At 38.0% G+C, this 22,557-nt stretch overlaps 1 protein-coding gene across 1 annotated transcript in view; it reads left to right on the forward strand.

The window, feature by feature from the left end:
• The window catches only part of GRM7 (glutamate metabotropic receptor 7), a 735,854-nt gene that overhangs the window by 660,685 nt on the left and 52,612 nt on the right, over positions 1–22,557 (forward strand). The window contains exon 11 of the mRNA XM_042930029.1: positions 18,970–19,216. Within this exon, the coding sequence (XP_042785963.1) occupies positions 18,970–19,216 (247 nt within the window). The remainder of the gene's footprint in view (positions 1–18,969; positions 19,217–22,557) is intronic.

A 22,557-nucleotide genomic window follows, 5' to 3' on the forward strand; every position in this document is an offset into this window, starting at 1 on the left:
TAGACTTAAAACATGAAGAGATATACATTATTGACATGTTGGAAGACTCAATGTTGTTAATATGTCAATTCTCCAGATTATCCTGTAAATTTAATCCATTGTCAGTCAAAATCCCCAAAGGCTTCTTATAGAAACTGACAAACTGCTTATAAAATTCATATGGAAATACAAAACCTACAACTGCTAAAATAAGTTAGAAAAAGAAAAAAAATTGGAGGGGTAGCACCATCTGCTTTTAAGTTATTATAAACCTCTAGCATGATGTTAGTTTAAAGAAAGTTAAACAGATCAATGACACTGAATAGAGAGTCCATAAAAACAAAAAACAAAGAACCTCCCACACATGTATAACTAATCTTTGACCCAGGTACAAAGGTAACACAATAAAGGATAGGCTTTTTAATAAATTGTGCTGCAATGATATTTATATCCCTCCAAAATGAACTTAGATTGATAACTAATGCTACACTTTAAAGTTAATGTAAAATGGATTATAGACCTATACATTAACACCTAAAACTCTAAAGCATCTAGAATAGATAGGAGAAAGTCTTTGTGGCCTTGCGTTTGGCTAAGATTTCTTAGATATCACACCAAAAGCATACTTTACAAAAGAACAAATTAAAAAATAGACTTCACCAAAATTTAAAACTTGTCTTCAAAAGACAGTATTAAGAGAAAGAGAAGACAAGCCACAGATTAGGAGAAAAATCTTTGCAAAACATATATCTAAAAAAGGTCCTATATCTAGAATCCAAAACTCTCAAATTTTAGCAACAGGAAACAACCCACAAGGAACAAATAGGCAAAAGATTTGAACAAACATGTCACCAAAGAGGATACACAAATAGCAAACAATCCTATGAAACCTACTGAATATCACTAGCTACTAGGAAATTGCAAAATAAATCGACAGTGGAGAATGACTACAATTAAAAAAGACTGACCATACCAAGTGTTGGAGAGAATTTTGAGGATGTGGAACTCTCATACATTGCTGTTAAGAATGTCAAGTGATACTAACCATTTTGGAAAGTACTTTGGCACTTTTTAAAAAAGTTAATCTTTTTGAAATTACTATATGGTCCAGATATTCCTCTCCTCCTTATATGTCCAAAATAAAGTAGAAAATAGGTTCATACAAAGTCTGGTATGATGTTGGTAATAATGTTACCTGTAATAGCCAAAACCAGAAATAGCCCAGTTGTCCATTCACAGATGAATGATGAAATAGAAGTGATATAACCATATAGTGGAATATTACTTAGCAATAAAAAAAGAATGAACTATTGATATATTCAACAATATGGTTGAATCTCAAAATAATTATGCTGAATTTAAAAAGCTTGACAGAAGAATATATTATATATGATCCTATTTATATAAAACTATAAAATGCATATAAATTTACAATGACAAAAAGAAAATCAGTGGTTGCATGGCTTGGGGGGTAGGGAGGAATGAAGGGGAAAGATTAAGGGGCAGGAGGAAACTTTTGGAGGTGGTATGTTTACTACCTTGATTGTAGTAATGATTGCACTGCTGTTTACATGTGTCAAAACATGAAATTTTACTTTTTAAATATGTGCAGTTTATTGTTTGCATCAATAAAGCTATTTAAGAAACAAAGGCAGAGAGACTGCTCTTTAAGCATCTGAAGAAATATAATCAAATATTAATGCATTAAACTTGATTGAATTTGAGAGTGGAGAAAATCATAAGAGAATTTTGGGGGAAAATAAGAGGAATTTGACCTTGTTCCCATGTATTAGATGATACATTGTAACTGTTAAGTTTCCTAAGTATGATAACATTATTGTGGTTATGTAGTAAATGTGATACAAACAGAAATGTTTGGCAGAAAGAAAAAACAGTGTGGGGTGATATTAACAATGGTGGACCTCAATTGTACTATACATATATTCTTTCCCCTGTGTCAAAGTTTCTGAGAATTTTAAAGTTTTTGAAATAAAAATCTGGGGAAAACATATGTAGTGTATGTACTTACATGTATCTGGATGTGAAAAGCTGGACAGGGAAAACTTTCAGTTCATAGGCAGGCAGTAAAAGTAGAGGAACAAGTTGTGGAGAGGGATACATTTTGTCTGAGATCTGCTTGCTCTGCCTAGTACATGCTATAACTGTTGTAGGGTGCTCAAACTTTGAGGTATATGCTGCAAAAGGAGTTGCAGAACAGAATGTTTTGAGAAAATTCTTGATCGTGATTGGAACTGAGATGCCCATAAGAATTCTAACTGAGGGGCACCTGGGTGGCTCAGTCTTGAGCGTCCAACTCTTGATTTGGCCCAGGGTCATGGGATCAAACCCCACAGAGGGCTCAGAGCTGAATGCGGAGCCTGCTTCTCTCTGTCTGTCCCTCTGCACCTCTCCCCTGCTCTCATGGTCTCTAAAAAAAAGAAAGAAAAGAATTATAACTGATCCCTCTAGTCTCAGGTTGCATCCCTGCTTAGAAGCCCAAGTTCAGGTTTATTCAGGAGTACCCCTGGTATCAACAACAATAGGTAGAAAGAAAAGAAACAGGATTGAACAGGAAGAAGTTGGGCCATGATGCAGACTCAACAAGGTCTCAGCTGATGCCTCTTGAGAAACTCTGAAGCAAGCTGCCCTTCAGAACTGTCCCCTCCTGGGGCAAAGGGATAAGCTTTTATGCCCCCAGTATCTCCCAGTGATTGCAGGCTCTCCCAGGAAGGGGGCAGAAACTTAGGAAATATGAGCCTCTTCATATTGCTTCATATGCTACAGCAGCATGTCGGGGGAAAAAATCCCTCAGTCCTGAAGGAGAATCCTGCTGGGTGATGCTGCTTCTTGTGGTTCTTTTACAAGTTCTGTGTACTTTTTGTACAGGTCATGCACGACTAATTGTTTATAATGCTTATAAAATAATTGGCATATAATCATTTGTCACTTTTATACATCGTGAGTATAGAAATTATTTCAAAATCTCATTTTCTTCAAATTACGGCTTAACTTTCCTCAATTCATGCCATGATGTGGAGACTATGGGTTTGGGTTTCGTTTGCTTTTGTTTTTGTTTTATAATGTAGGTAGCTTAGGAGAGTAGATACATTTCTGAGGTTCAAAGGTAAAGATAATACATTGTCACAAATGTATTCACAAATGGCCTTATCCAAATCCCACAACTATTAAGCAGCAGAGCGGAAATTAGAATTCAGGTTTGCTGTCACATGAGTCCAGTGACCTCATCCCTGCACCATTAATAAATCCGTTAGCCCTAAGTCTTAACACAGAGAATATCACTTTTCTGATGACAAGGGCAATGTAGCTTTGCCCTGAAATATCACCAAGGTATGTAAGACCTGTACTACAGCTTTATAATAGAAGGAAAGGTGGGATCGTTCATTATTAAACACCATATATTCAGCCAGCCAAATATCCCGGAGTCCAGAGAGATTTATGAACGGTATATACCTTAAGGTTATAGACATATTACCCAACCCAAGAAAAGTCTCCTCTCCCTTAGTCACCTAATCCCTTCAAGTTCTTGTCAGGGGAAAGTCTTTGCATTGCAGGCCACCCCCCAATACTGCCTCTCTCTTGTCACTGAGGAACAAATCCCCCTTTGTCCCCTTCCTGATTCCTTGGCTCACGTTCTCCAAAGTACCAGCTCTTGGTCACTATAGTCTGGTATGATTAGTCCACGTTTCAGACCCATGCCCTATGTCCATAAAGGGATCAGACGTTTCCCACTGCCAGGTTGGGTCTCCTTTCATCATTCTCTCTTTATGTGCTATTACTCACAGAGTCTCTGCCCGGAGGGGAATTGCTAAATGCCCTTTATTTATTCCATCTTAAGATCTCATGTATATGTTAAACAGTTAGAAAGTAAAAGGAAGGTGAAGGATTTCTGTCCTACCAGTAAAGGAAAAAACAATGATACTGGGACATTCAGTGTTTGCTTGAAAATCAAAGAATACCAATTTATCTTCCTGATATGACTGAATTTCCCTCCTCTCCTCTTTGCAGTTCCCTTGGTCTACTCTAGACCTTCTTAAATCAGCCAGTCAATAAGTAATAAACACCTATCAGCAGAAGCATCAGACCTTACAACCTGTTCATACTTCAGACAGTATTTACATGACATTTGCCTATTACTTATTTTTCATCCTTTTTTTTCTGCCTGCTCAAGCACACCTTTTGTCATGTAGGCCATCTCCCTGGGTGTAAGTGTCTGCACAGTTGGGGGAAAGACAACACTGCATCCTCTGGACAAGAAGCTGAATTTGGCAAGGAAATTGGACACAGTTTCAATCACATGCAGAGGATATTTACTTATTATTCTTAGTAGGGAATATGGACTTAAATATAAAACACACTCGCACCAATATGCAATCTATGGAAAAGAACAGGAAGTTTCTGTCAGTTCCCTTTAGAAATACTTAGAGGTGTTTGTTTTTCTAAGCATTGGCAATTAAAGCCTTGGGGAATAAAAAATGAAACAGTTCTATGATACACTCTTTTATTAAATAGGCTTTTTAGTTGAATGTGGATACAATACAGTGAGCTCTTAGAGTCAAAAGACCTTGACTTACAGCTTAGCTTTGTTCCTCATGACAATGATACCCCAACGAATCATGTGACCTCTCTGGAAGCTCAGGATTTACTTAATATTCCGAGTATATTCAATCAAGAACAAACATCTACCCAAAATATATTTGAAGCCCCCAAACAAAGTCAGTTTTACTCATTAGGGTGCTTATATTCATACCTTACTTTAGAATTATTTTAACTGCTATCCTCCCTCACTGATTCAAAAAGATATTTTTGAAGTCCTTTTTTTGTGAAGAGTGTATTCCTGCCATCATAAAGCTTGAATTCTAGTAGGAGATGAAGAGTTGAGATAAATGAATACATGATTATGTTGCTCATTGATTATAATACGTACAATGAATAAAAAGAACGGGCTGCAATGAGAGAACATCATGGAAGGAGAAAACTCAAGTTCATGGAGCAGCATACAGTCATAAAAAGTCTGTCAGAGAAAAATGCATGCAGGTTGAACCTAAAAGATGAGTTCAGAGTTACCTGGGTGACGGGTGCTTGGGTAGCTCAGTCAGGTAAGCATCTGACTCTTGGTTTCAGGTCAGATCATGATCTCACAGTTCACAAGTTTGAGCCCCACATCAGGCTCTGTGCTAATAATACGCAGCTTGCTTGGGATTCTCTCTCCCTCTCTCTCTCTCTTTAGATAGATGATAGATGATAGATAGATAGATAGATAGATAGATAGATAGATAGATAGAGATTTGCCTGGGTGAAGAACTGAGGCAAAAAAAAATATTCTGGACAGAGAGAATGGTGTGTGCTAAGTCCCTTTGCTAGAAATGAGCTTGGAACATTCAAGAGTGCCAGTGTAGATCAATCATATTCAACAAAGACTGACAAGTTGTAAATGTAGCCAGGCCAGATACCAGAAGGCAAGATGAAGTCTTTGAAAGATGTTTTACAGGAGACCATGTGATCTGATGTGCAGTTTTTATAAAGATCATTCTGGCTACTCTGTGCAGAGTTGCTTAAAGGGAGCCAAAAAATGGATGTAGTAAAACCAGGTGGGATGCTACTGTAGCACCCCAGGAACACTGTGAAAGTGCATCACCATATCTTCATCACCATCATCACTGTCGCTAAGTCTGAGAACTTACAAATGGTAACCACTGTTCTCTGTACTAATTTGTGTTAACTGGTTAAACATATTTAAGGTGGAGGCATACAGTGAGAAGGGAAAAGATTCTAGAAATATTTTACAGATAATATTAGCTAACTGGCTAAAAGCCTGAATATAAAGGGTACAATGTGAGGGAAAGGCAAGTATTCAAGAATAACCCTTAAGGTTCCAATTTGTGCAACTAGGGAGATGGAGGTAACACTTCCTGAAATGAAGAAAATTAGTGCAGAGGAAGGTTTCACAGGGAAAGTTCCATTCTCAATATTACTTGAGATGTCTGCTGAATTGACTCAGCAGCCTATGAGGATGGCAAAGGTGATGATCCCTACATTAAAGACAGTGGACGTCTAGTTGTATATAAATGACCATAGCCCTCTCAGAACTGTCTGCTGCAGGGTACTCTGACATGTGGGCCTGAAATCTCTGTAGACATCATCGAGTAAACTAGGGACAAGACCTTTCATGTTTTATTTTCCTTCCCATAGATAGCATATGGTGATTCCATAAGCCAAAACTGAACAGAGAATTTGTCTTGGAAAAAATTATGTTTTAACATTCAAGCATTCATTTTCTTTGAATTATAATCAAATGGTGACATGGTTTCAAGAGTCAGATAAAACAGCAGACCTTTAGAATTTTTTTCCTAAATTATTGATTATTGAACATATATTGAAATTATTGAAATATAGATTATTTCCAATCTATTCTTGAACATAGATTTTTTTTGGGGGGGTGGAGAAACAGCAGTGTACTCACATGCCTGTTCTTAACCATTTTATGGATCTCTTTTGTACTTTCTGAAGAAGGTAGATTTTTTTTTTGTTAAAGGGTAGGTTAGGAATTCCAAGTAGGAATAAAAGAAAGGTACAGGCTTGAAGAGGAAATCTTAACCATAAAAATAAATAAGGGTGAAGGACTGGCTTTGGGTGGTTGACTAGATTAGGATCAGAGCTCACTGGGGTTGGGAGAGATAAAACTAGTTTAAATGCCTAGGTCCTAGCACTCCCAAAGGGGGCCCAGGATCTAATTAAGCTATTATCACTTCAAGTCTCTTGGAAAAATTTTTGGTCAATCCACTTTACTTGGGCGGGTGGGGGGACTTTTTTTTTTTTTTTTTTTAGGAGAGCTGAAACCCACTCTAGGGTTTGGACAGTGCTGATGTGATTTAGTATAGTACTATTGTGTGGTTTGCATAAAAGGAATGAGGATGTAAAAAAGGATCCCTTGGTTCCTCTCTTCCTCTTACTTCTTCCCACCCAACCCATCCCATGTTCTTTCATTTCTCCTTCCTAATATGTCTCTTTTTGTGTCCTCTTCATAGCTATTACACTGTCTACAGAAGGTGGATGTTTTCAGTGATCTTTAGTGATGATTCAGAAAAATTTCAGAAATGATCAGAATTGCAAAACCAAAATCCATATATGCTATCAGTTAAGTCAAAGTCAGCGGCTTTTTGTCAAATAAAAACAAAAAAAAATGCACTCTTTACTGAGTTGTCATAGCAACCATTTCATTTTCCATTTGTGAAGAGACAATTAGATGCTAACCTGGGTGTTAGTCCAAGGTTTTTGAAGAAAAAACTCTCATTCTTCCAAGAGGGGCAATGTTATTGATTTTCATTGTTCCTGCTGAGTCCAAAGGAGTCATTATTGATAATTATTATCTATCTATCTATCTATCTATCTATCTATCTATCTTTTGGTGAACACATGAAAGAAGGATAAAGAAATGTAGGTGGCAGTCCCTAGGACAACACAGTCCTTTCCTCCCTTGGGACGGTTTGCAAAGTATTTTTTACAGGCAGTTTAAGTCCATGGGAACATCACATTTGCTCCTTCCTGCCAGGTACCCTTTTGACTCTGTCCTGAAGAATAAGGATGTGTATGGAGCCAAAGACTAAATGCAATGTCAACTTCTGTATCTCTAAGACGTACTTCCCTAACAATATCAATTAAGTCACTTGTATTTGCCCTCACCCCCCACCACAGTGCTAGATACTGAGGATACAATATGAGACAGAAACAGTCATACTTCCCGGTGGGAGAGACAGATATTTATCATACACACACACACACACACACACACACACACAACCACACAGACATGTTTAGGTATGAATCTTATGATTGCTTTGAAAGCTTATGACAGGATGGTATTAGCTAGTTTTGGTTAGAAAAGTCCTGGATGAAGAATAGATGCTTGAATAGAGATCTAAAGAATAAGTAAAACAAGGTAGGTAGGATGTGGAAACATTCCAGGTGGGGGGGAGGGGGCATAGGCAAAGGCCCTGTGGCAGACTAGAGCATGGCATATTCAAGGATATAAAAGAGGCCATGGGCTGGGAGACATGATGAGCTGAGAGATAAAGATGAGTAAATGCCTTTGAATTTTGGTTCAGTTTGTAAAATGAGTGAAGACCGTCTCATTTATCAAACATATATTGAACTTGTTCATTGTACCAGGAATGAGGGTGCAAAGATAAATTAAACATGGTCCCTGCCTTTGATTTGCTCACTTCTAAATGTTCTGTTCCTCCCTGACTTCCACAAAATATTCTGGTTCTCTCCCTATTATATGAGACAACAGATCTCTATGTTCTGTCTTCTCTATTTATTAGCTCTGAATGCCCTGCCTGGGCCACAGGAGTGCCCCGGGTCAATGACTCAAGAAAGAAGTGAACCCACTGAAATTGCTAGAGGAAAAAAAGTATTTCAAAAAATGGAAGCAGTTATGACTGTTCAGAGACAGAAAGCCTCTGGACATGGTCACATTGCCCAGTTCTACACAGGCATAAATTTTACCAGCACAGCACTTTGACCAGGGCTTTAGAGTTTAAGAAGTATGACCGCTTAGGGGCACCTGGTGGCTCAGTCAGTTAAGCATCCAACTTCGGCTCAGGTCATGATGTCACCGCTTGTGAGTTTGACCACATTGGGCTCTGTGCTGACAGCTCAAAGCCTGGAGCCTGCTTCGGATTCTGTGTCTCCCTGTCTCTCTGCTCCTCCCCCACTCATGCTCCCTCACTCACTCTCTCTCTCTCAAAAATATTTTAAAAAAATTAGAAAGAGTTATGACCACTTACAAGTCATTTCTTCCTTGTCACATCTGGAATAGACGCCATTACTCACTTCCCTTTATAAGTAGCAATATTAAGCTTAGAAAGGCTAAGTGAGGTGCTCAAGATCCCATCATTGTTAGTAAGCTACAGTGCCTGCATCCAAATCTAGATTTCCTGACTGCAATTCCAGTGCACTGGTCATACACTTTGCTGTTCTCGGCTGCACAGTATATCCTAGATTGTATTCATTTGTTCAGCTGCTATGCTTTGGGCATTTACTATGTTCCAGGACCTGCAGACAGTAAGTTGAAAGTGATGGTCCATGCCTTCATGTGGGCAGTCTACTGACAGGATATTTCTGAAATAAACACTCGTCTAAGTAATCATTCACCAATTGTGATTAATATAAGGAAGGGGCAGGATAAGTTCCAGGAGCAAGCAAGAGAGGAAGGTCATATTTTACATTTGAGAGTCAGAGAAGTGAGACTCAGACTTAAAAGGCAGCCAGGAGTGTGAATGGCATCTTAGGGAGAGGGAACACCATGTTTAAAAGCCTTGAGGATGGACACAGCATTGCACATTTGAAGGTTTGGAGAAGGTGAGGGAAGGCAGAAGGGGTACCTGCAGAGTTCCTTGGGCCATGATGAGGATTTTTATCTTCATACCAAGTGTGATGGTAAGTTGAGCAGGTGCAGCAGGACAGGTGAAGCCCCCAAAATCATTGCTTTCAGCACTGAGTTGTAAAGAGAAATGACACCTGGGAAAAATCTCTCATGCCTGGTAAGGAGTCCAGGAAAATTAGGAAGACAAACTCAGAGCAGGTGATGAGAAGACAAGACTGCAGGCTTGAGAGGAAGTAGATAGGAAATAGCAGTTTTGAGATCCCTGACCCAAGACCTTGCAAACAGAAGCAAAGCAAAGGGTATCTTGTGAGGTTAGGATGAAAACCATGAACCACTCAGCCACTACTCCTTAGCTAGGCTCACTCCCTTATGCTATATTTCTCTTGGCATAATGAATGGGTATTATTTCTCTGCCTAATCTCAGAGCCCTCACTGTTCCAGTTAGGGCCATAGGCTTGAGCAACTATTTGTCTACAATTTTCTAAGTTTCATTCCAATTATTTTCTCCTTTGGGGCTTAAACCGTTACACAGCTGAGGGCCTTCATGAGGAGTTCAGAGAATAAGGTACCCCTCCATGGGCAATTCAGCTGGCTTACTTTCTAGCTGTTGAAGTGTTTTGCCCATCAGCCAGGGGTGGCAGTGGGTGCCAGTGCATCCTACCGCCATGGCAGAGGTTCAGGGGCCTGCTTCTATTTACTTGCACACCGCCACACAGGTGGCAGTGGAAAAGCAGAGAAGCAAAGATAATATATGGAAGGCTGAGCTAATGGAAGGGGAAATGAATTTGAAGGGCAAAAAGAAAGGTACCATTGCTCAGCAGCAAGACGGGAAAGATACAGTCCAAAAGAAACAGAGGAAGATCAACAGAAATCACAGCCAGAACTAAAGAGAGAAAGGAGAAAGCTATATGATTAGGATGATCAAAACTTGTCAAAGTTCAACAGAGAGCCATTGTCAATGGTTTGAAAACTGAGATAAGAATGCACTTTCTTTTAGTAAGAGCCTGGCTTTGTCTTCTTGTCAATGACACTCTTAGGTCCAGTTTCAATGAACACTTTACAAGTCCAACTTAAAACACATGGACTATGCCCAATAAATGCAAAGATTATCTCTTTCTTTTAGCTATTAATTTGACATCAATATTTTCATTTGATTTCTATCTCTTTATGTTCATTAGAACTACAAAGATGAAAAAAAAAAAGAACTACAAAGATGACTTTGAGAGTGGGCAAGATTACACAGTTTAGCACTTACAGAAACTCCAATGACATTCCAAGTGACAACTTTATAAACAGAATACTTTAAGTTCAGACTTATTTTTTTAAAAAAAATCTACTTTGTTTATTTGCAAAGTCATACAGAACATCATCATAGTTTACCTAATGTATTCCCCAGTGAGATGCAAACAAACATTTTCACATTATAAGAATTTGATGTTGCTTCCTATAAAAATGCTGGTAGGTTTACTCCTGATGAATGTGGCCAAGAGTTCAAAGGAAGCCAATGGAATCTGGCAGAAGTGTATCTCTCCAGGCTGACTGAAGAAAACGTTTTACCTTTGTATGTTAAATCACTGCAAGGCATCGACCTAACAATTGTGGGGAATCTCAGACCAGCAGGAATGGTAAATATCCTTTTAGATACACAACAGGGGAAATGGTGCCAGGACTGTCTATATAAAAAAGAGCAAATCTTCTGACTTATAGGGAGAAAAATATCTTGAAATCAAAACTGAGGAGTCAGAGAGCTGGTGGAGGAAAGAAACTGTATGTATCAGTGTGTGGAGGCTATACTTCTATCTGTCCGGCACAATCTGAAGTGACTGCCTGGAAGAAATGGCTCTTGAGGTGGTCTGCAGTTTTTGAGGATGTCGTAGGGAACAAAACACTGAAATTACCAAACATGTGGTCACTTGCACTACCAGCAACTCACTGGAATAAACACAGCACCAGGCTTCTGGTCAGAAGAGCAAGGAATTGAGGTGTGGGTGATTTCAAGCATGACACAATCACTTATCCTAAAAATCGATTTACATTCACCAGCACTGTTTGTCTTATGTCCATCTAAATAAAGAATGTAATTGTGTGTAGATGTATCATGTCTGCCTAGAAATACTAAATGACGGTAACAAAACACAGTAAAACTACATCTTGTCCAATAATCATCTGATTGCCTTCATTATTTATACTTCTATGCCAGACACCTATCCACAAAATGTGGCCTATGCTCTTTGGTGTGTGTATCTCTTTATGTATATCCCACCTCTCTCCCCTTTTTATTACCTCATCAAAGATAGGAGATCTAAAGAGAATAGCATGAAAATGATCTGTGGAAGATGGGGCCATCTACTCTAATAAATACACCTGCATTTCCTGAGCACCCACCCTATTCCAGACCCTGTGCACTACTATTCACATGATACCTTTTAATCTTCCAATAGTGAGAAGATCTCCATGGTAGTGGTAGAATAAGGAAAGCTTATATATCAGAGACTCTGATAACAAATTGCTAGGGCCTGAATTTTGAGTGTCACTTGCCAGAGGTGAAATACCTTGTCCAAAGTCACCAACCAACAATCTGGGGCCAAGATTTTAAATCAGTTCTAATGAAAAAGATCTTACTCTTTCCGTAATGTCATTCTTTTAGAAGATGTGACTCTACTCCAACAAAGCAAGATTTGCCCCATAATTGTCCTGAATGCTTTTATCATCATGTTTTACTTGATAACTCAGTATGAGCAAGAGCCCTCAATATGTTGACCCCCCCAGATGACTGAGCAAGTCCCAACTGCAAACATCTTGTCCCGTCACCAACCATATGTCATTATTTTTTTTTCTCAAAAACATGGTTACTCTAATTAGGAAACAAGGCATGCAGGTGGTCTTAACCTTAACTAAAACACTGGTCTTAACTGTCAGGAACTTTCATTTCACTTTAGTCATATGAATGTTCTAAACTTCTGTCAGGCAATAACATATCCTTCCTCTTTACTGTGAGTCCATCAGACACATTTTTCATTTTTGTTACAAAGACTTTGGGATGTCATGAGGTATGGGTCTCTCATCCCACTTAAAGACTCCATTAAGGCCTTCTTGTCCCAATTCTCAACTGTCACTTGGGAATGCACAAAATTTATTATTTTTCATGAAAGTCAATGACAGATAGTGGTTTGAGAATACTTTCAAACAAAATAGAAGCAAACTTAATGAAACGCCTCTCCCTCCAAAAGGCTGCGATTCACATTTCATAAGAAAGATCATCATCTTGAAATGTATTAAGATAATATGAAGAAAAACAGCATGGAAAACTATTTTATGTTATAGCCAATAAACAGACACTAATACACTTGATTGAGTGCTTGATACGTGCTGTACACACTTCTGTGTATTTCACAGTGGTCAACCCATTTGATCCCAACAACCTCCAAAGATAGGTACCATTATTATCTCTACTCTAGAAATAAGGAAACGGGGACACACAAATAATAATACTAACAGACTACAAATAATAACTTTTCTTAAAACAATGGTGAATGCCAAGGATATTTGCTTCAAGTGAACTTTTTGTTCAACCAGAATTTAGTAAGTGCACACTTTTAGTAGTCATTGTGCTTATTATCTAGTCATTTCTCCTACAATGTGACATATATGTCCTTAAAAATTACCATATTATGCAAAATTGTGCAATAAAAACACAAGATTTATGGGAAAAAATGGGTTACGGACACAATCCTCAAAAACGTCACCAGTGACTTTTTTTAAAGAAAGAAATCTAATGAAAATGGTGGCATGGTTTTACACAATTTCAATGAAGAAATGCATAAATGTTACAATAAATATGGCATTTTATCTTTAAAAAAGGAGTTAAAGTTTGCTTATGGATGCAGTTGCCAGAAGTGTGCTGCTTGTGATTTATTATAAAATTGTGCAAGGGGGACACAGGAAGGTGTTTGAGGTGTGTGTGTGTGTGTGTCCATTTTGTGTATTCCCGCATGGCTGGGTATAGCTGGATGCTGTTTACTGTGCTTATCCAGAATTTCGTGGGGAAGAAATCACACGTGGAGACATGCACTTTGTGTTATGCTCAAATTGTTCCCTAATATATAAGTCTCCAAGGGATGAATTTGCATTTTCAAAGCAAGTGTTAAAGCCCAACTAACTGGCTGTACTCTTCTGAGCAGATCAGGTTATGTGCTCTTTGGAGTGTACCTTTGAAAGTGGCTAACAGGAGAAATGACTTGACTGGAGACATAGGGAATGCTTTATGTAGAAGGGACCACTGGATTAAGTATCAAATATAAATAAGGTGTCAGAGGCACAACATGTCAGCAGAGGAAATGCCAAGAGGAGGAGAAAACAGGGGCAAATATACATTGTATGAAACAGGATTTGGTGAACAATTAATGCATTAGGAATTAGTTGGTTCTTGATTGCCTTACTCCTGCTACTATAATATGGCACCTTCATGGAGGGAAAATGCCTATCATCCTCACAATGGTACACTTAGTGTTTGGGCCAGTGCAGACACTTGATATTATCTCACTAAAAATGGAGAACTAATATGTGGATGAATGCACCAAAAAGTAAGGCATCTTTCACAGAATCTATCTGCAAAATACAACAGTGAATTTACAGCATGTGGTCATGAGTTAATAATCTCCTATCAATGGTTTAATGCCATCAAACAGTCCCAGAACTCTTCTTCCAATTGAAGTGTTATACAGATAAAGATGGTAATTCATTAGTACAAATATACAGTTAGTTCATTTGTGTAGTATAGACTTCTAGGACATCAGCAATAATGATGAGAGTATTTGGATGAACCCAAAAATCTGAAACTGAGTTTTTCCTGATAGTTCTAGTTTTGTATCTGTGTCTGTGCCCTGAAGATTTTTTTTCTTACTTCTTTCTTTTTGTTATTCTTTGGACAGTATTGCAGATACTATAATTTTCAAAGCTTGAAACCTGTCACTATTACAACTATTAATACCTTGCCTTGAAATCTCTCAAAATAGTGTTCAAATACACCGATTCTGAAACTCACAGTGAAGAGTTGGCAAACCTCAAAGTTGCTCATGAGCACTATCCAACCACTTTTCAAATTTCTTAGTAACTTAACAATAAAAAGTAAGACAAGGAGAACTCAACTAACCCCAATGCTACCATGTTACAAAACTATAATGACATCTCACAGTATACATTAGCATTTTATCGGATAATGAACTTAGACCAAGATGAAAAAGTACATGGAGAAGATTCAGATGAGGTTTGCCTGGAATTAAGTTAAGCATATATCTGTATACCCTAACAATATACTTACTGGTACATTTCAGTTAGACCAGATTTAAATAGGCCTGGTGGTTTAGACACTACAACCTAGTTAATCAATAAGACATACGTAAAAAGTTTAGGGGTGCCTGGGTGGCTCAATCGGCTAAATGTCCAATTTTGGCTCAGGTCACGATCTCATGGTTCATGGGTTTGAGCCTCATGTCAGTCTCTGCACTGACAGCTCAGAGCCTGGAGCATGCTTTGGATTCTGTGTCTCCCTCTCCTGCCCCTCCCCCACTCATGCTCTGTCTCTTTCTCTCACAAAAATAAACATTAAAATAATTTTTTAATATAAAGTATATGAAAATGGTTACAGAGGAAGCCTTATCTTGAGATCTATACCCTAATAACCTAATATAAATAAATATTAGGCAGAATATAAATAGTAGTTAACATTTCATGGCTACTTATTTCCTAGACCTTACACTAAACATTTTTCATATATTAATTAGATGTTCAAAACCACCATATGAGGTAGGAACTATTATTGTCTTTATTTGACAATTGAGGAAGCTGAGGGACAGAGAGCATATTTACAGCCCCAAATTCCATGGATCAGACTTTAGAAAAACTGTTCTAGAATATATGCAAAGCTCTTTGTTGGCTTGACTGCAAATTCCTTGCCTAAATGCTCTTGTTCTAAAAGCTGAATTATATATGATAGGTGTTAGAAAAGCCACATTCAACCAAGGAACAGAAACTAGATTCTGCAAATTCATTTAGGGTAATGATAAAATTAAGCCTTAATGATCAAAACATATGGAAACTCCAAGGCAATCTGCATCCTTCCCACAGGCTTGAGTCATGGAGGATTGGCCAAGGTGGGGAGATTGCTCGACTGGGGATTATCCTCAGACAGCCAGAATGCCATGATGCTTAGTTGAATGCCAGCCCTGGGAACAGGCCTAATCTCAGTAAAACTATGTATCAAGGGCCTCTATGTTTTGATGAAGGGGACCAAATTGGCCACTGATTCCTTGATATCTCTAAAGAAATTTGAAAAAAGATAAAATGTCAAAAACTCAGGATTAAACAGGGTAATGTATTTTACAATAAACATCAGGTAAAACAGGAAAAGCCTCGAGACTAAAAATAAATACATTACAACTTGCCAAAAGAATGTACTAAGAGTTGATGCTCAAATAAAAAGATCCTCCCACCAAAGGCCAAAAAGTGACGTGGGTCCTTTCTTGGGGCTTGGTGGGGTTGAATCTTTGAGGACGAGTACCTCTTGGATATCTGTAGACTAAAGCCTGCATATCTATGTACTTATTCCAAATTAATTTTATAGTATTTCTAGGTATGATTCTAAATACTTTACAAATACTTACTCATTTAATCATCAACACAACATTGTGAGGTAGGTACTGTTATTAGCATCCCCATTTACAGATGCAAAAGCTGAGGCATAGAGAGGCCAAATTATTTGCCCTAGGTCACAGAACTAGTAAATGAAAGCTGAACTCAGACTAACTCCAGACCACTCATTCTTAAACACTATGAAGTGTAAAGAGGAAATATGGAAGTAGGAATTTGGTCAGTGATATTAATGTTGGTTTTCACATAGTTCTGAAGTGTCATCAGAGACTGCAAAAGTTTTTTTTTAACATTTATTTATTTTTGAGAGACAGAGAGCACAAGCAGGGGAGGGGCAGAGAAAAAGGGAGACACAGAATCCAAAGCAGGCTCCAGGCTGTGAGCTGTCATCACTGAGCCCGAAGCGTGGCTTGAACCCATGAACCGTGAGATCATGACCTGAGCCGAAGTCAGTGCTTAACCAACTGAGCCACCCAGGCACCCCAAGACTGCAAAGCTTTCAAAACAAAATACCAAGTCCCAATGGGCCCTAGTCAGAGAATAATGAAATCAAACACTCTATAAGATGAATGTCAGAATTTAAATCTATACAGTTGATTTCTTCAACTGTAAAATTTGCTCATGAACAGAGAAAGAGAAACAAAACCAAAGGTCCCATAGGTCAAATTATATTTTCTTTTTTGGACTGCTAAGCTACGGTTTGCAAAGTCCTTATTAGTAGGATAACATCAGGGACCACAAGGGAAGCAACCAACATTGCCTGGGTTCATAAAGCCTTGTGACCATGGTAGCCTTTCTTAAATAGTGTAGGCTGGCATGCTGGAATGGAGTTCAAAGACTACAAGCATTCTGATAGGAAAAGATGAGCTTTTAAAATATGGTCTGATTCACAACCAAAAGGATCATTACTTCAATACTGTTTTGTCTTTCTATTTTACATTATTATGTATTATACAGTTAGCCGCTGGCAGTTCCTTAAAACCATTCAAAGACATGCACATTCAAATTAATGTTTTTTGGAAAACTGTATTCCTTCCACATGAGATGGCAAAGTGTCTCTTAATTTCTTCACCAGAGCCTGTTCGAAAAATATTACAGAAATATCCAGGCAGCCAATAGGTCTGAAACAAATTCTTGTATGTTTAAAGAAAGGCTGTTTGACCAGTAAGTCATAGGTAGGAAAAGACATCCATTATACAAACAAGTGAGCTCATCTATCATGTTTATTTAAGTGCCTACTGTTTGCCAGTACTACAGACACGACGATGTACCACAGACACATATTCCTGCCTTCAGGGTACTTGTAGACTAGTCAGAGAGATGGGCAGTCAAAAGATTGGGGCAAGGGGTATATAATTACAAGTGGAGACCAATGATATAAAGACAACAGTTCTGTCAGTGTATAAGCAAAGAAGCTGGCCTAAACTTTGAGGCTGTAGGTGAGGGCAGCCTAGGATGGATGCTGTAAGAAGCAGAAGAAAATCATTCCATACAGAGGAAAACAAGAATAAAGAAATATCCCACGTATAAAAGATTCTGTGATTGAATGAGCACAGCATCTTCAAGACCTAAGAGTACCCATATGGATGGTGACCTGAGGAGAAGGGTGGGGGGAAAGTGGTGGCAAATTAGTCTGACAAAGTTGGCAGGGGGCAGACCACGTGGGGCCTCATAGACTCTACTAAGGGTGGAGATTTTATTCTCTGATCAATAGGAAGGCATAGTTGTGGAATACCATGATCAAATATATTGTCGGTTTTCCACTGACATAAAAGGCCATGGTATTTATTCATTTTTTAATGCAATTGAAATTTTATGGATGGATGAATGTTTTCATTTATTTATAGCTTTACTAGGTTATGATTGACAAAAATTATATACAACCTTAAAAAGGTAAGGCATACAATGTGATGATTTAATATGTATAATTGAAAAATGATTACCACATCAAGTTAATTAACACATCCATCACTTCCTATTTAATCTAGCCTTTAGTAGTCATGTAAAATGAAAACATATGTAAATATATAGAGGTGCGGTTCTGGATCACTAAAGAGGGCACTTCATAAACATAACTGGACAAAGGCAAGGAGCTTCTGCCTTGCTGATATTACAATTTCTCACACCCATCATCAACCATCACCTTTTCAAGTTTATAACCAAGGCAATGATTTAACACACTGAGCAGTAACTGAATGGTTGTTTACTTATTTTTCAAAGAAGTGAAAGGAGACAGGATAGTTATGGAGACACCATCCAAACTACAAATAATACAGTGTCAGAATGGTTTTGCCTTGTATTAGCAATTTGTCAATTGGACAATTGGACAAGCCAACATCACTAGATCTCACTTCCTCGCCAGTGGTGTTTTGTAAGTCAGAACTAAGCAACAAGGGCTTGCTTTTCAGGGAACCTTAACTCACTACTTTGTAGGTATGGTGAAGGTGATCTGTTCAAAAAAATAGTAATGCAGAAAGGGACATATACTAACATGACTTTCAAAGGTCCCAGGGTCTTTGTGGAGCAAGAAATCATATAGTGTTAATCCTTTTGTGTACATACAGGGGATAAAAAATAACCACCTTACACAAATTTCTATGATTTTTATATCTTCATATTCATCTGCCATTGTGATGGAAGTGTTTCAAATCTGACTAAAGATCTACTCTGAACTTTATTTTGGAGACTTCTCCAGGACAAGCATGCACATGAATTCACCCAAAGGCATTCCATCAGTTAAATATATGCACAAATTCTCTGATAAATGTGCAGAGTCATTCTGACTTCCTTTTTTTTTTTTTTTTTTTATGAGAAGGCCCTGGAAATTGCTATGCTCTGTCTCTTAGCCAGAGTCATTCTTGACATTGTGTTAAGTATTCAGACTTCCTTTGCAGTCATTTTATTTGTAATAGTGTCTTGTGTGTTGTGTCTCCTAGCTCTACATACAAACTACCACGCTTACAATCTCCATGAACCTAAGTGCATCAGTGGCGCTGGGGATGCTATACATGCCGAAAGTGTACATCATCATTTTCCACCCTGAACTCAATGTCCAGAAGCGGAAGCGAAGCTTCAAGGCGGTAGTCACAGCAGCCACCATGTCGTCACGGCTGTCACACAAACCCAGTGACAGACCCAACGGGGAGGCAAAAACAGAACTCTGTGAAAATGTAGACCCAAACAGTAAGTAACTTTCCTTTCCTTTCATCTTCCCCTACTACATCAGGAAGCTCTAGGAACTGTGGTATCAGCCTGCCTCTCCTTGCAGAAATATTATGTTCATCCTTGTCTTAACTGAGTGGGTTCCTGGATAAATGCGAACTTTTGCTCTTAAGAGTTTGCCTCATTCTTCGCCTCATGTCATTTTTGCCCCCTATGATAAAAAAAGCTTTCAGAGGCTCTGCTTCTGAAGTGTGAAATCTCCCCCTTCCCTTCCTTCTTATCCTTTGGTACCAAACACTTCAAGTGACGTAAACATACCTGTCGGGCTGTGACCCACATTTCTTGCTCTCTCCCTATTAGAGAAACAACTTCCCAGTAGGGAAATTTTAACACTTGATTAAACTGTAGTAGTGGGAAGGAAACTGGAATATTTAATAACTCAGAAAGCAAAACTCCTTTCACTGGAATGTGAATGTGGAGAACATTAGGATTCTTTACTAAGCAAGCTTTCTAGAAACAAGAAAACACCCAAGTATATAGGCCATCTACCACCATGCTCATGACACCCCCACATGGGGAAAACATCTAAGACAAAACATTAGGGAGGGGATAAAGGGTGAAATGTTATATTTGATATGCTTATATCTGCAACCCCTGCGTAGCCTGCAAATGACTACAAAAAGATGGACATACTTTGTTAGAAAATAAGACCGTTTAACTAGAAGTTAAATGCATAGAATACCCACTTGCTAATTTTGCTAACAGTATGGTGGTAAGAGTGCATTTTAGATTAAAAATACTACTTCCAGCATTTTTTTTCTAGGAACAAGTTGACCAGCTCCAGACAGAATGTGGCAGATTCTCATACTTCCTGTTTTTAAAGTAGAGGGGGATTCAGGTTGTCCGTTAAATCATTCAAGACATTTTTCAGTTATAAACTTTGCCAAGCAGAAAGGAATCCCTATTCTAAGAACTCTGAGGTAATCCTTTGTACTCTGCAAGGAAGAAAGAGATCTTTAAAGAGCAGGAGGCAACAGAGTTTGTTTTTGACAAATCCTGTTCAGAGATCCATGATCTTGGCTCATCTCCATTTCTAAGCAGTTGGCTGAGTGAATACTGTGAAACTCTTTGAAAATACGTAGACAAGGTACCGAAGGCTTGTTAACAACACCATGGGCTTTATTTTGACCCTCTAATAGAAGGGATTCTGGGACAAGGCAAGAGGAAAGACAAGGACCACAGTATGAGCAAGGAGAAACCAAATCAATGTATAGGCTCTGTTCTTGTGTCTTCAGAGCAAATGGTCAATAGAGAGGAGGGGAAGTGGATGGCGAATCCTGTGGTAATTCATGTGACATAGGAAGAGGCTTCGGGTTGAGACAGACCTGGGTTCAAATCCCATCCACTCCACTTCCCAGCTGTGTGGCTTTGAGAATCACTGAGCTTTCTTAAATGTTTGGAATGGAGATAATAATACTTATGTAAGATAATAATACTTATGTAATAAGGGTGTCATAACGTATTTTGTATCTGAAAAATAATATATCGTTATTGTCCTTTTATTCCTTAAAAGGCAGAAATTTCTGCCTAAAAGTAAATATAGACGCGATGGTTAGAGTTCAAGGCTGTATGGAGGTAGACAGAACTAATGCCCCAAAAGAAATATTTCCATGAACAAATATGCTTAAGCATTTATTTTTATGCATACCTGTACTGATAAATATACCTGCACATTTATACTTCTGTAGTGTTTTATTCTAGGACCCCTTGCATTTTTTAAAACCCTTATCCTAGAGACATTCCATTAACAGTTTTGCATGTGTATCTGAACACACACAATTTAAGTAGATGTGTCCAAAAATCAGTAAGTGGAATATATGATCAAAAGTCTATATGTATTGGGAAAAAAATGAGCAAGTTAGAAGTTTTGAATTTAGACAACTCAGTACTTTGCTACTTAAAAATAATTAGCTTTCAAACAACATTTCTACTGTTATTAACTTTTAATGATTAGGTTCTATCCTTGTTGAAGCTGTTTTGGAAAAGATAATGGCTGTAAAATGCTAACACTAATAGCTAACACTAATAGCAATATTAATACGACTAAAAATACTTGCAATAGCTACACTTTGAAATTATTAATCCAAAATGCTTTGTGTGGAAGATCTCTTACCCCTCACAGTAACTCTGTAGAATGAGAATTGCTTTTCACTGAAGAAACCTAGGCTTAGTGAGATTAAGTGCCATTACCAAAGTCACACATATAGTTAACAGTGGAGGTTGGACTGAAACCCAGGTCTGAGTCTCAAATCCATGCCTGCTTCTCTTTGCTGTCCTATTTCTTAGAACCTAAGGGGCATGTCATAATTCCAAAGCAGAAATTACTCTTTTGGTTTCCTCAACTGGTGATTCAAGTTGCATATAAAGAATATAATGATGTCTGTGGCAGACTCTTGAGTTAAATGTGCTGTGAAATGTATTATTGCTTGCTGTGTTATCTACAAAGATAGGAGTAACTTGAGCTCAAAGAAGGCTGCCCAGGTAGAGGCCTCATCTTACTTACTTAAAAATATAAATAACTTATTATCTAATGCCAATCCTGACAACTATTCTGTTTGGAATTCACTTGGTGCCTTCCCATGAAAAAGTTTTATTGGGTTTTGTCAATGATTTTTTTGGTGTCTACACAGAGCAAAGGTAAATAGCCCAGAGGGGAAAATGAAATCAAATAGAGTCCTTGTCTTACAAGCAGTCCAAAACAATTTAAAAACCATTTTAGTTCTTTTGGTTTTGTGTAGACACTCCCTAAAATAACAGAAGTAATTTGAATAGATATTTGCTGAACCATAGGAGGAGATTCATGTACCTCCAAACATTGGGGTTTTTGATGACCCAGCTGCAGTGATGGAAATGTTCTAGTCGTATGTGGCAAACCAGCACTTGAAATACGGTTACTTAACTAAGGAAATACACTATTTTAAGTAATTTCAATTTAAATAGCCATCTGTGGTTGTGGCTACTATATCAGAAAGCTCATCTCTAGAAATTATTATGTCTTAATAGGCAATATTTTATCTAGGACACATACTGGAAATGCCTCCCAAAGTTTTAGCAGTGATGTTGACCCGGGACAAAGTCAACTTCAAGGGATGAAACATTTGAGATGAGATAAAAATGCAGTCAATTAGTTATTTTAAATGATCCAAAAGGAGACACTAATCTGGAAATAGTGGTATCATAGATAGTAATTATATTCAGAAAGCCAGTCCTGACCAATGCAAAAATGTATGTATGTAGGGTAAGAGCAGTAATGAAAAGTTCAATTAATGAAAATAAACAGTAAGACTATTCTCATGCAAAGG

The sequence above is a fragment of the Panthera leo genome, chromosome A2 (assembly GCF_018350215.1).
Source record: "Panthera leo isolate Ple1 chromosome A2, P.leo_Ple1_pat1.1, whole genome shotgun sequence".
Classification (NCBI taxonomy): Eukaryota; Metazoa; Chordata; class Mammalia; order Carnivora; family Felidae; genus Panthera; species Panthera leo.